Source organism: Lipophrys pholis (genome assembly GCF_963383615.2).
Source record: "Lipophrys pholis genome assembly, chromosome: 20".
In the NCBI taxonomy this organism is placed as follows: Eukaryota; Metazoa; Chordata; class Actinopteri; order Blenniiformes; family Blenniidae; genus Lipophrys; species Lipophrys pholis.
Genome location: NC_137648.1, coordinates 12,059,340 through 12,075,221, shown reverse-complemented (window position 1 = coordinate 12,075,221; position 15,882 = coordinate 12,059,340). Strand labels below are relative to the sequence as shown.

Genomic DNA, 15,882 nt, shown 5'->3' with positions numbered 1-15,882 from the left:
ATTCATGTCTTTGGGAGGAAGCCGGAGCACTGGTGGAAACCCATGCACGCTCAGGGAGACTATGCAAAACCCCACACATAATGGCCCCAAGCCCACATTTGAATCAAGAGTACTGCTATTGAAAGGAAAGAATTCAAACCACTACACCACCATGGACACATACAACCATGTTGACTTTTCTATGTTTGTAAAAATCTGCAACGATGGATGCATTTCTCTTCTGCTTTTGAGAGAAGATTGGAAATGACTGCTGTGATGCAGTCAATCTTTGAGATGCCCCTGAACTAGAACACAGAACTTGGATTGGAATGCTTCCAGCTCGTCCTCTCCAGTTATGGTAAATTAGGGTAACTCACTTTGATCTATCATTGGGGTTCATGTTTAACACAGACGTGAAGGTGCTGTAGGTCAACAAAAAAACAACCTAAGTTCTACAATGAAAAGAATTCTAATATTAAAGAGTCCCTAACAACTGAAGGGCTGTTGCCGTTGTTTTTCTGTCTACTTTTTATATCACCGAAAATAACCTTACTGAGGAGCTCAAGCTACATTTGGGCTCACAAGAAATCAAGGTTTGTCTTCAGACACCAGCTCCCTAAACACATAAATAAAGTTGACAAATGGTCCGATGAGCCTAATAACACTCTTATAAATTGCTGAACTATGTGGAACTTAAATTACATTATTGACAGTATCTCGCCAGAAACAGTAAAAGTACCCTGACACATGAAATATGTCAGAACCTTCACACACCTCCTTTTTCCGTCACCATTGCCTAAGTTTGTTATGGTGTTGCACTTCACGACAGCCAGCTGACTCACCTGGTGGATATCGCATGAACACGAGCCCCCTGCTCTCCACTCGCTCACCTCCTTCCCCTCCCACCGAGTTCACCCTGCCCCGCAGTTCAAAGTGGTTTTGCCTGTCTAGCCTCGGCGTTTAATGTTTAAGTATTGGGAGCGGCCCGCGAGTGCAAATAAAATGCCTTTACAGACTCCGGGGCACGCTGAGGGCTGTGATTCTAGATACTGTATTGTGAAATTTCCATTGTAGTTGACAGATTAGCTTCAGGCCGCCTGAATCTGTTCCGCTGAATTCGGACTGTTTCCTTCCGCATAATGCTCGATGCGTGCAGCTTAGATAAACCATTGAGAAGAAGGTCATTCAAACCCTATTGATCTAACAAAAGAGTCCACATGTTCGTGGGATCGTCGGCAACATGTCTGTGCTATAAACTGTTTGTCAAAAGTTCAAAACAGGATAAAGGCTTGAATGCGGACCCCACCTGCGAGGAGAAACCACAAAGAGTTGTGGTGGGGCCGGCTTTCTGTTCAGCTGTTTGAAAGGAAACCCTAGTTGCAGCAAAGGAAAACAACACGGAAAGCCTGACACTACTTATATGTTTGTGCGTGATTATTCTGTAGTCCTAATCCGTCTAACAATGTTACAAAACATTCAGACAGGAGGAGGCTTTAAAGCAGTAATTGGGGGGACTTACGCTGGTTAAACTCCACTCAACCACTTCTAGTTGCATCTCGCTTGTGCTCGATCGAGACTGTGGCACAAGAAATCAAACATGGGTGTGGGTTGAGTCTGATTCCAAGCATAACTCCTAATTCCTTTGAATGTCAAGAGGAAGAGCGGGCATTTTCAAGAAAGCAGGTGAAGGCGTACAAGAGCGATTGAAAGGCTACACAAGTGCCTGTGAGGTCTGTGCATTTTGTCGGAGGGTGAGGGGGCACGGGATTTGTCGGGACCTCATAAAGAGCCGGAAAATGATGAATCACTGGCCGTTTTCACGCCTTATGCTGGATTAGCCATCACATGCAACAGGCTTCTTAATATGAATTGTGTAATGCCCCCAATCCCTTCAGAATTATTTCATAAATGTAGCCTCCGTTTTGCTGTGTCACCTCCATTGGAAAAACAGTAGTAGAATTTTTCTTTGTTTGAATTTGTGGAATCGTTTTTCTTTATGCACATTAAGATAATTGACCAGTTAAACGCTCACACCAAAATGATCTGATATACTTGAATTGTATAAACAGTGTGTTGTGATTTAGTTCAATTTTAGTTACAATCTCCACCCATCTGGCACTGAAATAGGCCCAGACCAAACAGTGTGGAGTGTTTGCATATAATATTTGCCCCAGGTTTGGCTGAGAAATTGTTTGATTAACTCTGAGAAGGAAACTCATGTTCATACCCATCAGCACACCTTGCTCTCCGGTCTGCATAGTTCACTGCAAACCCTGCATTAATCATTTCACTTGGCATTTAGTTTTACCACTTGATTTATTTACAGTTTACCTCTCACACTCAATTATTATTATTATTATTTTCATCATTATCATTATCATTATAACTACTACTATTACAACTGCTTCTTCCTATTTCCATCATGAAGACTGAGAAGCTCCAAGGACACTTTCTGCCTCCCTTTCCTTTCTTTGTGGGTTTGAAGCGTCGGTGTGGCATGCCAGCCTTTAACTCAGAGCAGTGACACCTGAACCAAACACTCTGACTTGAGACCAAACTCTGCCTCTGGTGTCCCTCAAGGTGCCACAACTGCTGTCAGCTCAGGGTTTGAACAGCAACTTTGTGGCAGCAGCTGCTGAAATTTGCCCGAAGAAGACATCTCAAAAATGTCCACGGGTAAAACAACCCAGAGATATCATTGATTTGTAGACCTGAAGCCATCGTGTGGAAGATGACTGTCTTGCTTTACTGCAGCATGCCAAGCGCACAAGTCATCTTTTGGCTGTGGGTTGACGCTCACAGTCTCAGTGAGCGGCAGGTAGCCTCACCTGCTCTGGATGCTTGGCACAAAGTGAACAACACCACACTGGAGGTCAGCCAGAGTGGGGTTTAATGAGACTGAAGCCACACCAAAGGCTGGCATATCTGTCCTCACTTCAGAGCACCTGTGCCATGCTGTTGGTGTGATGAGAGCTTAACTTGCCCCAAAACAACCCCTCTTCCTGTAATTACTCTTTCTCATTGCACAAAAAGATTCTCTCTGAAGCTAAGACAATATCCAATTGTAAACATGTTGAATTTTTTTAAATTTTGATATGCAGCTTCAACACAAACATTTCACTAGATGCAAAGATATTATTAACAAATGTTTAATAACTATCACAGTTGTAACACCGGTGGTGAATAAAGGCAGTTTGGTCCATTTCCTTGCATCTCTCATCATCTGTATTTCAATTGAAACTATAACACAAAGCCACTGTTGGATTGGTCTCATTCTAGATATCATCAATCTGTATAGGCTTTGGTAAACTATGGGAGGTCATATAGTTTATTCCTGGCCCACTATAGTCTTGACCACCACATTTGTACGCAATAATAATGCCATTTCAAATAGAATGAAGGTTTTGGGTGAGTCGATAGTACCAGTGTACTGCATGTCTGTGCCCACACTCCTGCTTAATGAATCAACCCTGAGTCATATTGCAGCAATAATGGGAATGTATGACAAATTAAACAACCAAATCGTTTCCGGAACGAGGTGCGTATTTTTACGCATAGAAATTAGCTGCGCGCAACGCAACGATGGTCATGTTTGTTTGTTTTTTTCATTGATTGATTGATTAATTTGATCATTTGGTTGTAGAAAATGTAAACAAAATGGAAAGATCTGATTTTGCTTGAATGTGTTGAAACTCAATGAGCTTACCTTATGGGGCATCTAAATGGCACAAAACGTCTCCAAATGAGTTTTCTTGTGTTGAAAAGTCGGGATATGATGTCAGTCAGTGAAGTAGCCTGTTAATTTTCCCCCAACAACCAACACTTTATTCACTAAGTGTATTTCTTTGTTTTAGTTGAGCTGATATCACAGCAAAAAAAAAAAAAATCATCCAATCCAGATGTGCGCAGTGTGCGTCCAGACACAGCCTGATTCTCTTGGGAGACGCTTCATGTGCGGAAAGTTGTGGCAGACTTACTTCAATTACCACACACACACACACACACACACACACACACACACACACACACACACACACACACACACACACACACACACACACACACACACACACACACACACACACACACGCACACGAACGCACGGTGAAATCACTTCACCTGACTACACGGCCTCTCAGCACTGTGTAAGTTGCGCTGTCTGCGCTTCCTTTCCTGTGAAAGCAGGCAAACGGGAGGGTGAAAAAGACGGTTTATAATTGATGTTTTCCCATGGAACAGCCCCTCCTCCTCGCAGCACGGCCTGACCCTCAGGTGGAAGAAATCTTTTAAGATTTTTTTGTGGGATAACATCAGGAGGGTTTGTCTGGGCGAGCCAATCAAGTCCCTCCCCTGCTATAGATCGGTGCTATAATACAAAGCAGTAAAAGCGGTCGCCTCACACAAGCGGCTGCAGCTCGACTAGAGATCCCGTGGCTTTTAATTCCCTCACTACTTTTTTTTTTTTGGAGGGGGGGGGACACCCTCCTTTGGTGTGCCCCGTTATTACCGTTTGTCTGAGGCGTTCGTTTCCGCACCTGCCACGGTATAGAGACCAAGCGAAGGCGAAGTGGAAGAGGAGACAAGGACATTGCGAGAGCCGGGAGAGGCAGACGGCTGAGATAGCAGCGGTGACTCGTTTTGAGATCTTAAAGGACAAGAAAAAAGAAAATGCTGCTCTGGACCAAAATCGTTTTTGTCGGTCTCATCTGCTTGTGCTTGGTGTCCTCTGTGATGGGATGCGGACCGGGCAGGGGCTACGGCAGGAGAAGACACCCGAAGAAGCTGACACCTCTTGCGTACAAGCAGTTCATCCCCAACGTGGCGGAGAAGACCCTCGGGGCAAGCGGCAGATACGAAGGCAAGATCACAAGAAACTCTGAGCGATTTAAAGAACTGACTCCCAATTATAACACAGACATCATATTCAAGGATGAGGAGAACACCGGTGCCGACAGGTTAATGACTCAGGTAAGGAGATAGAATAACCTTTTTCTTTTTTTCCCCTCCTCCTAACGCACCATCACTGCGCACTGCAACAACCTCCTTGTCAGACTGATTGCGCACCTTAAGTGAAGTCTCTTTTACCCGCTGCTGAACTCTTCACACCGAGCCTTTTAACTTCACTGTAAAAGCAGATGCGTTTTATGCACCGGCATGGGAGTTTCCAAAGGCTGCAGTCTCGAGGCGAATATAGAAATCCAGCTGGAGAAGTGATGTGCAGGCGGACAGTCAGGACACTCGGCCTTCATGATTGTGACAGTATATTTAAAATATTAATGTGCCCCTCTCCTCATATCTATATTTGTATCTGTACGCGGTCGTATTTGTTGTCTTAAGAGCGCACATTCTTAAAATATTGCATTTTGTAAAGACTTGCAGCATTTGTTGCCTATTTGAGCTTTACATCGCAGCTTGTTTAAGCGCATTTCTTTATTCCAGCCCTCACTGGAAGCTGGAGATGCGCACCGCTTCAAACAGCCGGGCTTAGTCAAGCATGGCGTGGCTCATTCAGACATTTTCCTGCACAGGCTGCTGTAATTTAGCCCTTTCGCGTGGTGTGCATCTGTGCGTGAACGCAGCAACATTTCTTTAGGAGTGTTTCCAACACTATCAGGACTTCATACATTGGGTGAGACACGGTCAGTGAGGGGAAAGAGACGCACTGGGTGCTTATTGTGCCTTTTAAGGGCTCTTGGAATAAGGATGACATCTTTCTTAAAATACTCCATCCTCCCGAAGCCCGCCAGTTGTGAAGTCTTGCAGCTCAGTCTGTGCAGATAAGATGAGGCTCGCATACATCGGTGAGATGCCTTGATTTCTCTCCAGGCTGCAGCATGCCGCGTCTCTTCAGCATGACTTTTAGCACTCAGATGCTTGTGAATTATTGAAAACGCTTGGGTGATATTGGCTCAGTAATAATAAAATGTCGGTGGTGGTGGTGCTGGCGGCGATGAAGCCAGGCGCGCGCCGGAGTCCCTGAACCCGTGCCTCGCACCATGCAGGAGCACGAGCTCCGATGAAATATTCACTGTGCGTGCGGTCTCGGCGTCCCCTCTCAGCCCTCCCCACATCTCATCTGTCACACACCTATAGGTTCTCATACGCTAGGATCATGAGATTACAGCTGTGTGCGGGTGTGATTCCCAAGGTGTGGGTTCAGGGAACTCCCCTGGACGCTCGAGGACGTTCCAATCACCCATTAAGAAGGAAATGGATTAATTCAGCTTCTAATAGTTTTCAGGGAGAGAGAGAGGGAGAGAAAGGAGGACTTAATGAAAGATTTTATCCTGACTAAAATGTCTCACCTGCTTGATAAACGCACGTGCTTGTAGTTTTTAATCCACACATACAAACGAAATATGAGATATTTTGACAAAATGTGATTGGGCGGTTTGTCCGTGGTTGTCCAACTTGGTGGTCTGGTTTTGGCACTGTCGGGGATGTATTGGATTTAACAACAAATCTTTTTGTTGATGGTGCATAATGCGGTTTTCATTCAGCAGCGTTTACAGGAACGGCTTCAACCAAACTGTAGTATGAAATGCACACGAAAAAGCTTTTAGACACCGTTCATGGCGTCTGAAACACAATTTGAACTCTGGTCAGCAAGAGGCCATATAAGTATGCACGGCACTATAACTCAATCAGAATAAAGCTGGAAGAGGAGAAAGAGTGTAGCTGCAGGAGACATAAGGCTTATCACATGGTCTTTACGCTTTTCCAATAGTCCTGGCGGAGAATCAGTAACTTTGTGCCAGGTGGTTTTTACGCATGGACTTTTACGCACGAGCTAATTGGACTCCCCCCGTTATCTTGTGTTTTTAAAAACTAATGCTGTCATCATACATGAAACAATGCACGTGTCTGAAGCAAATTTGTCAGCTATGTGCAATAAATCAATTCTCCAATCAATTCCCTGAAGTCCAGCCAAGCATGTATATTCGGAAGAGCGCTTGAGCAAGCACCCATTTCCTTACTATTAAGTCACAGCTCACTCCCAGGAAAGTTGCCAGCAGATGCGTTTTACAGACATTTACGGTTAGTGTCCTAGAGTAATGGGGCCTGAGTTCAACGGGAGCATCACTTTCACCATCTAATTCACAAATTCTAGCTTGATGTTGAGTCATAAAATGTGATTAGCCTGAAAATATAGGTTCCAGTGAAGCAATGGGATTAGTAACTCTCACAAATCCTATTTGGATTGAATGAACTTTGACTTGTTTTAGGAAATTTCAACAGAGTAATGAAGCAGAATAGGGTGTCACTTAGGGGTTTTTTTTTAGACAAGATCATCATTAGTTCATTAGAAAAATACTTAGTTACCTTTTCTCATACGCAATTGGAACTGTGCCAGGCGCGCTGTCAAACGCTGTTTTTTGGCTGAAAGAAAAAGAAACTTCAGATGTAGTGTCAGATTAAAGTGATTTCAAAGTGGATTTTTTTCTTTTCTTTTCTTTTTTTTTGCAGTGTAGTCGTGTTAAGAGCGTGCAGTCTCTTCCCACACTGCAAACGAGTCGGAAAAGACATGCGCTGGCGGCTTGTTTGCACTGACAGGTAGCTGATAAGTGTTTCCTCTAACCAAATCATTTGTGAAAAGATTAAGAGGCAGGCTGTTGAACAACTTTACCCCGAGCACAAAGCGCCCGGTCCAAGGCGCCCTGCTGGGCTTCATGGTGGCTGAGCAGAATTTGGCTTGATTTGCGGCACACGACCTAATGAATTAATAAATAGGTTAAGCTTTACGGCTCTTGACTCTGACAATCCCACTCAGTATGGTGAAGGCCTTTTTTTTTCCAGCCGGGTTTTTCATTCAACACATTCTACAAGTGTGATATCCTCATAAAACAGAGGCTGATATATGTGAAACTTTCTGTGGGTCTGTGTGAACATTCTTCCTTTAAGACCCCTGGCTGTCCAGAAGGGAAAAGGACAGTGGGTCACACATAGACGCTCCTCTGTGCCCCCCGAACAGTCCACGGAATATTTCACAAGTCTGTCAGTCAGCAGCCAAAAACACCTCCACTTAAGGAGGCATGTCACGTTTCCAGGACTTTGCAGGAGAAGAATAATGAAAGTTTCCCTCTGCCGTTGGGGTGAAAAGACTCTTTGTGATGTTTTATTTGACATATTGGTTCGCTGTCGAGAATAGTTGTCGTGGAGAAGGCCAAGCATCTTCTTTGAGAGCGCAGAGGTTGGGGTGCGACGACTCATTTGTGGGACAAACTCCAGATATCTTAAGGAAGGCAGCTGCTCTTGAAGATCATCTTCATATCATCTGCATATCAATTATTTATTTAAAGAAAACAGACAAGTTGCCAGCCAACAAATGGCGCGCTCATTTCGCCGCCTAATATATAAAAGCTCATGAATTTATAATGTATTAATGTCGTTTCAGCGCGACACTTTTCGATAGAAAGGGACGCTGCTCGCACCTTTCCAAGACCAAAGACCCATATGTTATAGGCCAGTGAAGCGAATGCAGTGCCTTATCAATATTTCATCAGCATCTTTCTTATCCGAGATGTGCCCTCTGACGCTGCTGCTCACACTGAGAAATGCAAGCTCACATTGAGAATCAGTGCTGCAGTTCACTTTCAGGGTTTCACCTCAGCTGGGAGGAATCAGGGGGAAGTGGAGGTGTGGGTGAGGCCTCACTGAATCCATTAATCAACTATTATTATTATATAATTGCAGTAGGCATGGATGCGCACAAGGGATCTGCTGTGATGTGTTTATGGGGGGAAAACAGATGCATGTGATCTAACGCTGTTGGACAGTATCTGCTGCACACCCCCCCCCCCCCCCCCCCATCCTCTATTTTACGCGCTGTGATCCAATCTGACACGACTCAGGTGTTTCATTGATCTGTTTCTTCTCCCTGCAGAGATGTAAAGACAAGCTGAACTCGCTGGCCATCTCGGTGATGAACCAGTGGCCCGGGGTTAAGCTGCGGGTCACTGAGGGCTGGGACGAGGACGGACACCACTTCGAGGAGTCGCTTCATTATGAGGGCAGAGCGGTGGACATCACCACCTCGGATCGAGACAAGAGCAAATACGGCACCCTGTCCAGGCTGGCGGTGGAAGCCGGATTCGACTGGGTTTATTACGAATCCAAAGCCCACATCCATTGCTCTGTGAAAGCAGGTATGGCTCCCACATGTCCACTGTCACCCACTTCTTATCTGCCATGCGCACTGGAGGAAAAAGCGCATTTTCCCATCAGGGAGATTCGTTTCTAACTGCAGTGGCAGCCCAGAGGAGGGAGTTTGTCATCTGAAAGAAAGAAAGAAAGAAAGAAAGAAAAAGTTTCAACAAACACAATGAAACCATCAGCTGTGTGTGAAAGGAATAAATTAATATTTAATGTCAACTCAAGTTATTATTGATCCCAAGACGCATACATGGGTCTGCTTTCCATTCGTTGACACGTGTGTCCAAGGCAACCTGAGCAACAGCCAATCAGACGCAGCAAAGGCTCACAGAAGACACGTGGCACCAAAATAGAAATAAATTGTCATTTAATGAGCATATTCATATATCTTATTGCGCAGTTTGATCATAAACTTAATCAAAACGATTCTGATTAATCATACAAATTCATCTGCAATACTAAACCAAGCCACGTGTTCCAGTACAACCATTTATTTGGACTAAACTGTGCTGGAAAGTTGGGAATAGATATTTGTATGAATGATGTATGGGCGCCTCTCAGCCTGTGGCGTTATGAACATTTCCCATGCAGCGTATTTCTTGATCTTACATCGCCCCACACTGTCTCCTGGTGGGAACCACGACCACAATCACAAGGCTGCTGCTCGGAGTGACCTAGAAAAGCAGAAATCGTTTAATTTTCTGGCTTTTTCCGTCGCGGAAATGAAAATAATGGCACTTCGGTGGAATTTATCGTCAGGAATTAGAGGGCGTTTCTTTATATCACCTTTATGTGAGGAAACGAAATAAAAGGTTTCGTTTGAGACCTTTATGTTTCTTCACTTAATTAGTCCCAGCATTAAGACTGAATAAGACCCTCTGTCGGGCTAAAACAACCCGCCCAGGCCTTCACTGCAGGACACCTTTTTGCGCTTAGAATTTGTTTGTTGTTTTTTTTTTCTCGCACTGATAGATGAACCATGGCGCTTTTTCCCCCCTCAGCTCACAGACTTTATTGATAAATCCCTTATTTATCATTCAACACACACGTTTTGAGATCACAGTATGGTCCTGGCCGACGTGTCATTGGGGGTCATGCGACTTTACCAAAAGGATTTGGCGGAACAATGTTGAATTGGTCGGGGTAAATCTGGTTTTCAGTTGTCACCTTATTTCATGCTCGGGAATCTTAAAAGAAGATTAAAAGCCCCCAAATTCTGTGTTGGAAACCCCCTCCCTCTCTCTCTGTGTGTATGTGTGTGTGTGTGTGTGTGTGTGTGTGTGTGTGTGTGTGTGTGTGTGTGTGTGTGTGTGTGTGTGTGTGTGTGTGTGTGTGTGTGTGTGTGTGTGTGCAGGACAGTGTGATCCTAGAGACTGGTATGTGAAGAGCTCCACCAAGGCCAAAATTATTGTCATCAAGACTGACAACAAAGCAGGGAGAGGTGGTAGACAGGGGGGCACATTGATGTTGCACAACAGAAAGCATTTAAGAGTCCGGGCCCTCATTTAAATTCAAATCTACAACTCGAGAGGCTTGGAAAAGTGGCTCCACTGGGTAAATAGTAGTTGTGAGTCGCCTATTTGTGTGAATTGTCACATAGAGGTTTCTGCACCTGAGTAAATATGGGGAAGAGTAGCTGGGAAAGGCGTAAGTGTTCTTTACCGAGAGTAGCTCGATCCACAAGCTGATTTAGAATAACAATGCCTGCCTCTTTATTGGGTTTTTTAATTAAGAATAGATGAGCCAAGGCTTTCAGGGTTTTTTTTTTTTCTTCTTCTGCCGTCTCAGACAACGTGGGCCGAGCCAATACGCATCTGGCATGAAGGAGCCCGACAAGGCATCGTTATGCAAAATGCATATGGCCCACCAAGATGTGTGGAGGCAGGAAAACATACAAACAGGGGAGGGAATGTGAATGAATCGATTGTCTCAAAGAACCTGTGATATTGTTTGAAAAGTCCACAAAAAGTGCTGAAAGAAAGTTCAAAAGGCTGGAATGTTTCATAGGTCTGTTTCAGGAAGGGATGTAAAAGCATAGCTGTGGTAGATGATCACGTTTTGTTGTTAAAAAAAAATGTTTTATTTTTAACAGAAAATTCAGTGGCAGCAAAGTCCGGCGGCTGCTTCCCGGGTTCCTCCACGGTCACCCTCCGGGACGGATCCAGGAAGGCGGTGAGGGACCTCCGGACCGGGGACATGGTCCTGGCGGCGGACGACAAGGGAAACCCGACGTACACCGAGTTCATCATGTTCCTGGACCAGGACTCGACCACCAAGAGGCTCTTCTACGTGATCGAGACCGACTCGGGCCAGAAGATCCGCCTCACCGCGGCGCATCTGCTCTTCGTGGGCCACGGGAACTCCACGCAGGCGGAGGAGAGGATGTCCGCCGTGTTCGCCAGTCAAGTGCGAGCCGGCCAGAAAGTCTTCGTGTTCGATCCCGAGAGAAGTCGACTCTTTCCCGTCAGCGTAAAACGGATTTACACGCAGACGCGCGAGGGCTCCTTTGCGCCGGTGACGGTGCAGGGGACCGTGGTGGTGGACCAGGTCCTTGCGTCCTGTTACGCAGTGATCGAGGACCACGACCTGGCGCACTGGGCCCTGGCACCCGTCAGGCTCGCCCACTGGGTGTCCTCGTTGTTGTTCCGGTCCCAGCGTCACGTCGGTGCGCAAAACGACGGCGTGCACTGGTATTCCCAAATCCTGTATCAACTGGGGACATGGCTCTTGGACAGCCACTCGATGCATCCACTGGGGATGTCAGTATCCCCGAGTTGAAAGCTCTGCTCCGGGAACAGAACTGAAATGTAGGACACATGAACTATTCAGTAGATAAAAAAAATAAAAAAAGATTAAATAATAATAATAATAATAATAATTAAAAGAAAAAAAGAAAAAAAAAAAAACGAACAGAAAGACAAACTTGACAAAGGCCCGCAGCGGAGTTGGGATATTTATTTGAGTGACTTTTTCCATGATGTGTCCCCCCCTTTTCAAAGAATGAATGGAGCCTTAAAAAAAAGTTTCTTTTTGAATAATTTATTCTCATGTGAACTCTTATTGCTGTCACATTAATGGATTATGAAACGGTGTGAGCAGCAAATTGTGCATAATCTATTTTTGTATATCTCAAATGCAAAAAAAGAAGAAAAAAAAAAGAAACAACGAAGAAAAAAGTGTAAAAAAAGAAAAAAGATAAAAAAAAAAATAATAATATCGCAAAGAGAAAGAAGATCATGTAGAACGGAGCTAACTTTGACAGGTTGTAATGTTCATATGTGCATAAATGTGCAACTGACTGTTATATTTTGGGGAGAACAAACTTCGTGGGGTTCCATAAATTATATTTTTATACACAGAATTGTAAATTAGATTTTGACAGATCGCTACCGAATCACATTTCGTTATTTGAAATAGTGTAAGATATGAGAATATATTTTAATTTAAATACAGTAGTTGGGAAAGTATTGGAAAAATCTTGTACTGCTTTGGTTTATTAAGAATATTATTATTTTGTAAACTGTTGTTTTAAGTTGTCGGAGAGGGACAGATATTCTGCCTCGTGTCTGCATTCTCTGCTTATTTTTTATTTTTATTTTTTTGTGTCTTTGTGTTTCTATTTTTTTTTCCTGTTTTCTTTTGAGAAAAAAACATTAAATGCAGATCCTGACAATTCAGTAACAGTAAAGTAGTACTGAAACAGTTTTCGTTAAATAAATTAATAAGTAACTCCTGTAAATGTACTAAAATGTTATTTTTCTTTTCATATTTTGTAATAGGGAAATAGTTTTATAGAAATGACCTGCGGCACATGCACAGTTTGGATAGTCTCTATAGCCAGACCATACCAGTTAACTTTCATAACAGGGCGATGTGTCAAAAATGTCTAGAGTTTATTATTTATATGTTTATTACAAAATGAGATAAAGAAAACTCTTCAAACTTGCAGTTGTTACATGTCTTTGTTAAACGAGCTGAACGGAACCCCCCACCCCCCCTCCAAAAAAGAAAAAAGAAAAGATGGAGCCATGTTATAGACACTGTCCAAATAAATTCAGATTAAACATAGCACAAGAGATGGGGGAAATATGTCATTGAGCATGCATTTGTGGGATGAGCAGTGCGGCTGAAGTGAAAGGAGAAGCTTTTCCTTACTTCTTGTGGTACATGTTCACTTCAACACGAGATCAATCTGATCCTCTGGATCACGTTGCGGAAGGAAATTAACATCTAACAACTTTTTTTTTTTTTACGCGGTAATTGAATTAACAGATCCCGCTGAGGGGAGGTGGGCGAGCGAGTAAACAATATGCCTCCTATTTGCCTCCTATTTGGGGAATATTGCGCTTTGAACTAACCTTTTGCATGCTTGCGAAATGTTGAGAGCCCATGTCAGATTTAACGAGGTCTGCCCTCCGCAAATAACTCCTAACCTGCAGACAAATTAAACAGGAGTGTGTTTGTTGGCCTCTCTCTCTCTCCCTCTCTCTCTCTCTCTCTCCCTCTCTCTGTGTGGAGGTCAGATTGCTCCATCAGTGACTGACAGGCCTCGTCCTCAGATAAAGGCAGACTTTGTGGTCCCAGCAGGCCGAATCACAGCCTCCTCAGCCCCGACAAATCACCATAATCCTCCAGTATTTTCATAGAGACTTATTCTCCGCATGTAGCACCTAATGCCGAGCTTCCTCCTCCGGCTTGTTGGAGGAGAGCTGCGGTATTACTGGGCTTCAAACGTCTTTGTCGCGTTGATTGCGCCATCAGCTTCTCGGCACGGTGCGCGTGCTCCACCGTGTGGCGACACGCTCGTACTGCAGTCTGGACTTTACAGGTGCATCGCAAAACACCCAGTTCGTGTTTCACAGGACTGGATTCAAACAGAGAAATATACATAAAAAAAGATTTCTTACGGGTCAAATGATACATTTCAAGCCTTTTTTGAAGTTTTCTTTTTAATTTTAGCCTTAAAATATATTAAAAAATTAAAGCATTTCACAATGTTTTTTCATAAGATCAGATGTATTTTTTGTTCCTATTCTTTAAATCTGAGCTCATAATTACGATAAGCGAAGTAAGAAGAAGCGTTAGAAACTATGAAACAGTTATGTCTTAATATTTTAAATGGTTTTCGTCACATAAAAGCAAGTTCAACACAGTTTACAGCGAGTTATGAAATAAATCAATCAATTTATTCATCCAATCAGTGAGCGCTAACCACTGCACGGCTATGCTGCACGGCTTCAACGATGAGAGCTTTATTCAGAGCATTAACTAACATGTTTGGCTCGTTATACAGGCCAGTGCACACGCAGATTTGGCGAAGGGAGTTGTGAAATGGATTCTATAAAAGCCATCCCTCACTCGGACTTATCACAGGTAGAAAGGGCCCATTGAACCCGAGTTTTCGGAACACTGTTGCAACACGAGCAGGAATTCCATTTCGCTCTCCCACATTGTGTTTTGTTGTTGATATTGTGAGGTGGAAACTTCAGGGAGGGACAAAGCGGCCCATCTCTCCCGGCGCTGTGTGACCTTGGGTCCCTGTCAGATACAAAAGCGTGCGCGCAGGGCCGCATTCCTCGGAGCAGGTAAACAGAGCCTCCTCTAATCCCTCTGGGGGCCCTCAGTCTGCCGGAGCTCAACAACGGCTTTCACAAATGTTGACATTTGCAAACACGAACAGTCTGGCATTCTGGAAAACAAAACTCGGCGTTTCCAAGAGAACTTCTGCAAAAAAACGGCTGCGCGCGCTCCTCCTGCAGGCGGGCAGGCGAGGCTGGAGGGGAATGGGAAGTCTGGACGCATCTGGACACGCGGATGCACCTTTATTATGCAATCTTTAACTAATATCAAGCAGACTGTCTTGGGGAAAAAACTAATCTTAAAATGACGTATCTAGATCACTGCAAGTGGATGATTTTATTCAATTGGGATTTAACAGCTGTTTTTAGGATAAAATGGTTTAACGCATCAGTTTTACTCTTTCTGCACCCCCGCACTCGCAACTGGTTCATTTTCATACTAATTCCACAGATTAGTTCATTGAGAGGTTACAACCCTGCAAGAAAACATCGGTCGTAATCTGATTTGGACAATTTTCCAAATGTTTTGACTCCTTCATGAAGTTTGACCAGTTCAGGCTTCGAATGAGAATCAGTGAGGATCGAACGCTTCATTATGGTGGGTTTTAGTTCTTTAATGCATCATTTCACACGGAAATCCCTCCAGTTCAGTCATTTTAATCCGACTACAGGTGCTTCAGTATAAACATGTCTGAAAAACTAGACACTCTTAATCATAAAATAAAAATCCAAAGAAACTGGGACATTGTGCATAAAAAAAAGTTTATTTTCCACCAGTTTAACAGATTTCTTCTTTCAGTGCGTTTTTAAAACTCTCCAACATCTTTTCAGCATGACAACAAAGTGCACAAAGGTTTATTCCAACACAACACATGATGACGTCACATGAAAACATCAGAGGGTGAAGAGGAACAACTTCAAGAGGTTGGACGTTCACTCATTGGTTCTGGTACGTCACACTGTTCAAGTTGAAGGACCACGCACGCGTCCTTGTTTTGTTTGTTTGTTTGTTTGTTTTTTTTCCTTCAAAATCCAACCAAACAATCAGTGTCACGAAGCCGGGATGACCCTTGGTGCAGTGAAAGCCGTAAGGCGGCTTGCTTTAGAGTTAGTGTCTGCTCTGTGAACCCGGCTCTCGTCACAGAGGTGGAAACCTCCATCCACCCGGGCT

General features: G+C 43.9%; 1 protein-coding gene across 1 annotated transcript; it reads left to right on the top strand.

Moving 5' to 3' along the window:
* Positions 1–4,377: 4,377 nt before the first annotated feature.
* Positions 4,378–11,966, top strand: shha (sonic hedgehog signaling molecule a). Its single transcript, XM_080489308.1, has 3 exons — positions 4,378–4,947; positions 8,864–9,125; positions 11,225–11,966. Exons 1-3 carry the CDS (start codon positions 4,648–4,650, stop codon positions 11,908–11,910), a joined length of 1,248 nt encoding a protein of 415 aa, XP_080345434.1. The 5' UTR covers positions 4,378–4,647; the 3' UTR covers positions 11,911–11,966.
* The last annotated feature ends 3,916 nt before the right edge of the window (positions 11,967–15,882 follow it).

Bases quoted from the DNA above. Each gene is read 5' to 3' on its own strand.
- shha (XM_080489308.1), top strand. From the start codon at position 4,648: ATGCTGCTCTGGACCAAAATCGTTTTTGTCGGTCTCATCTGCTTGTGC. The intron at 4,948-8,863 runs GTAAGGAGATAG...TTCTCCCTGCAG, and splicing joins CCGACAGGTTAATGACTCAG to AGATGTAAAGACAAGCTGAA. The intron at 9,126-11,224 runs GTATGGCTCCCA...TATTTTTAACAG, and splicing joins CCATTGCTCTGTGAAAGCAG to AAAATTCAGTGGCAGCAAAG.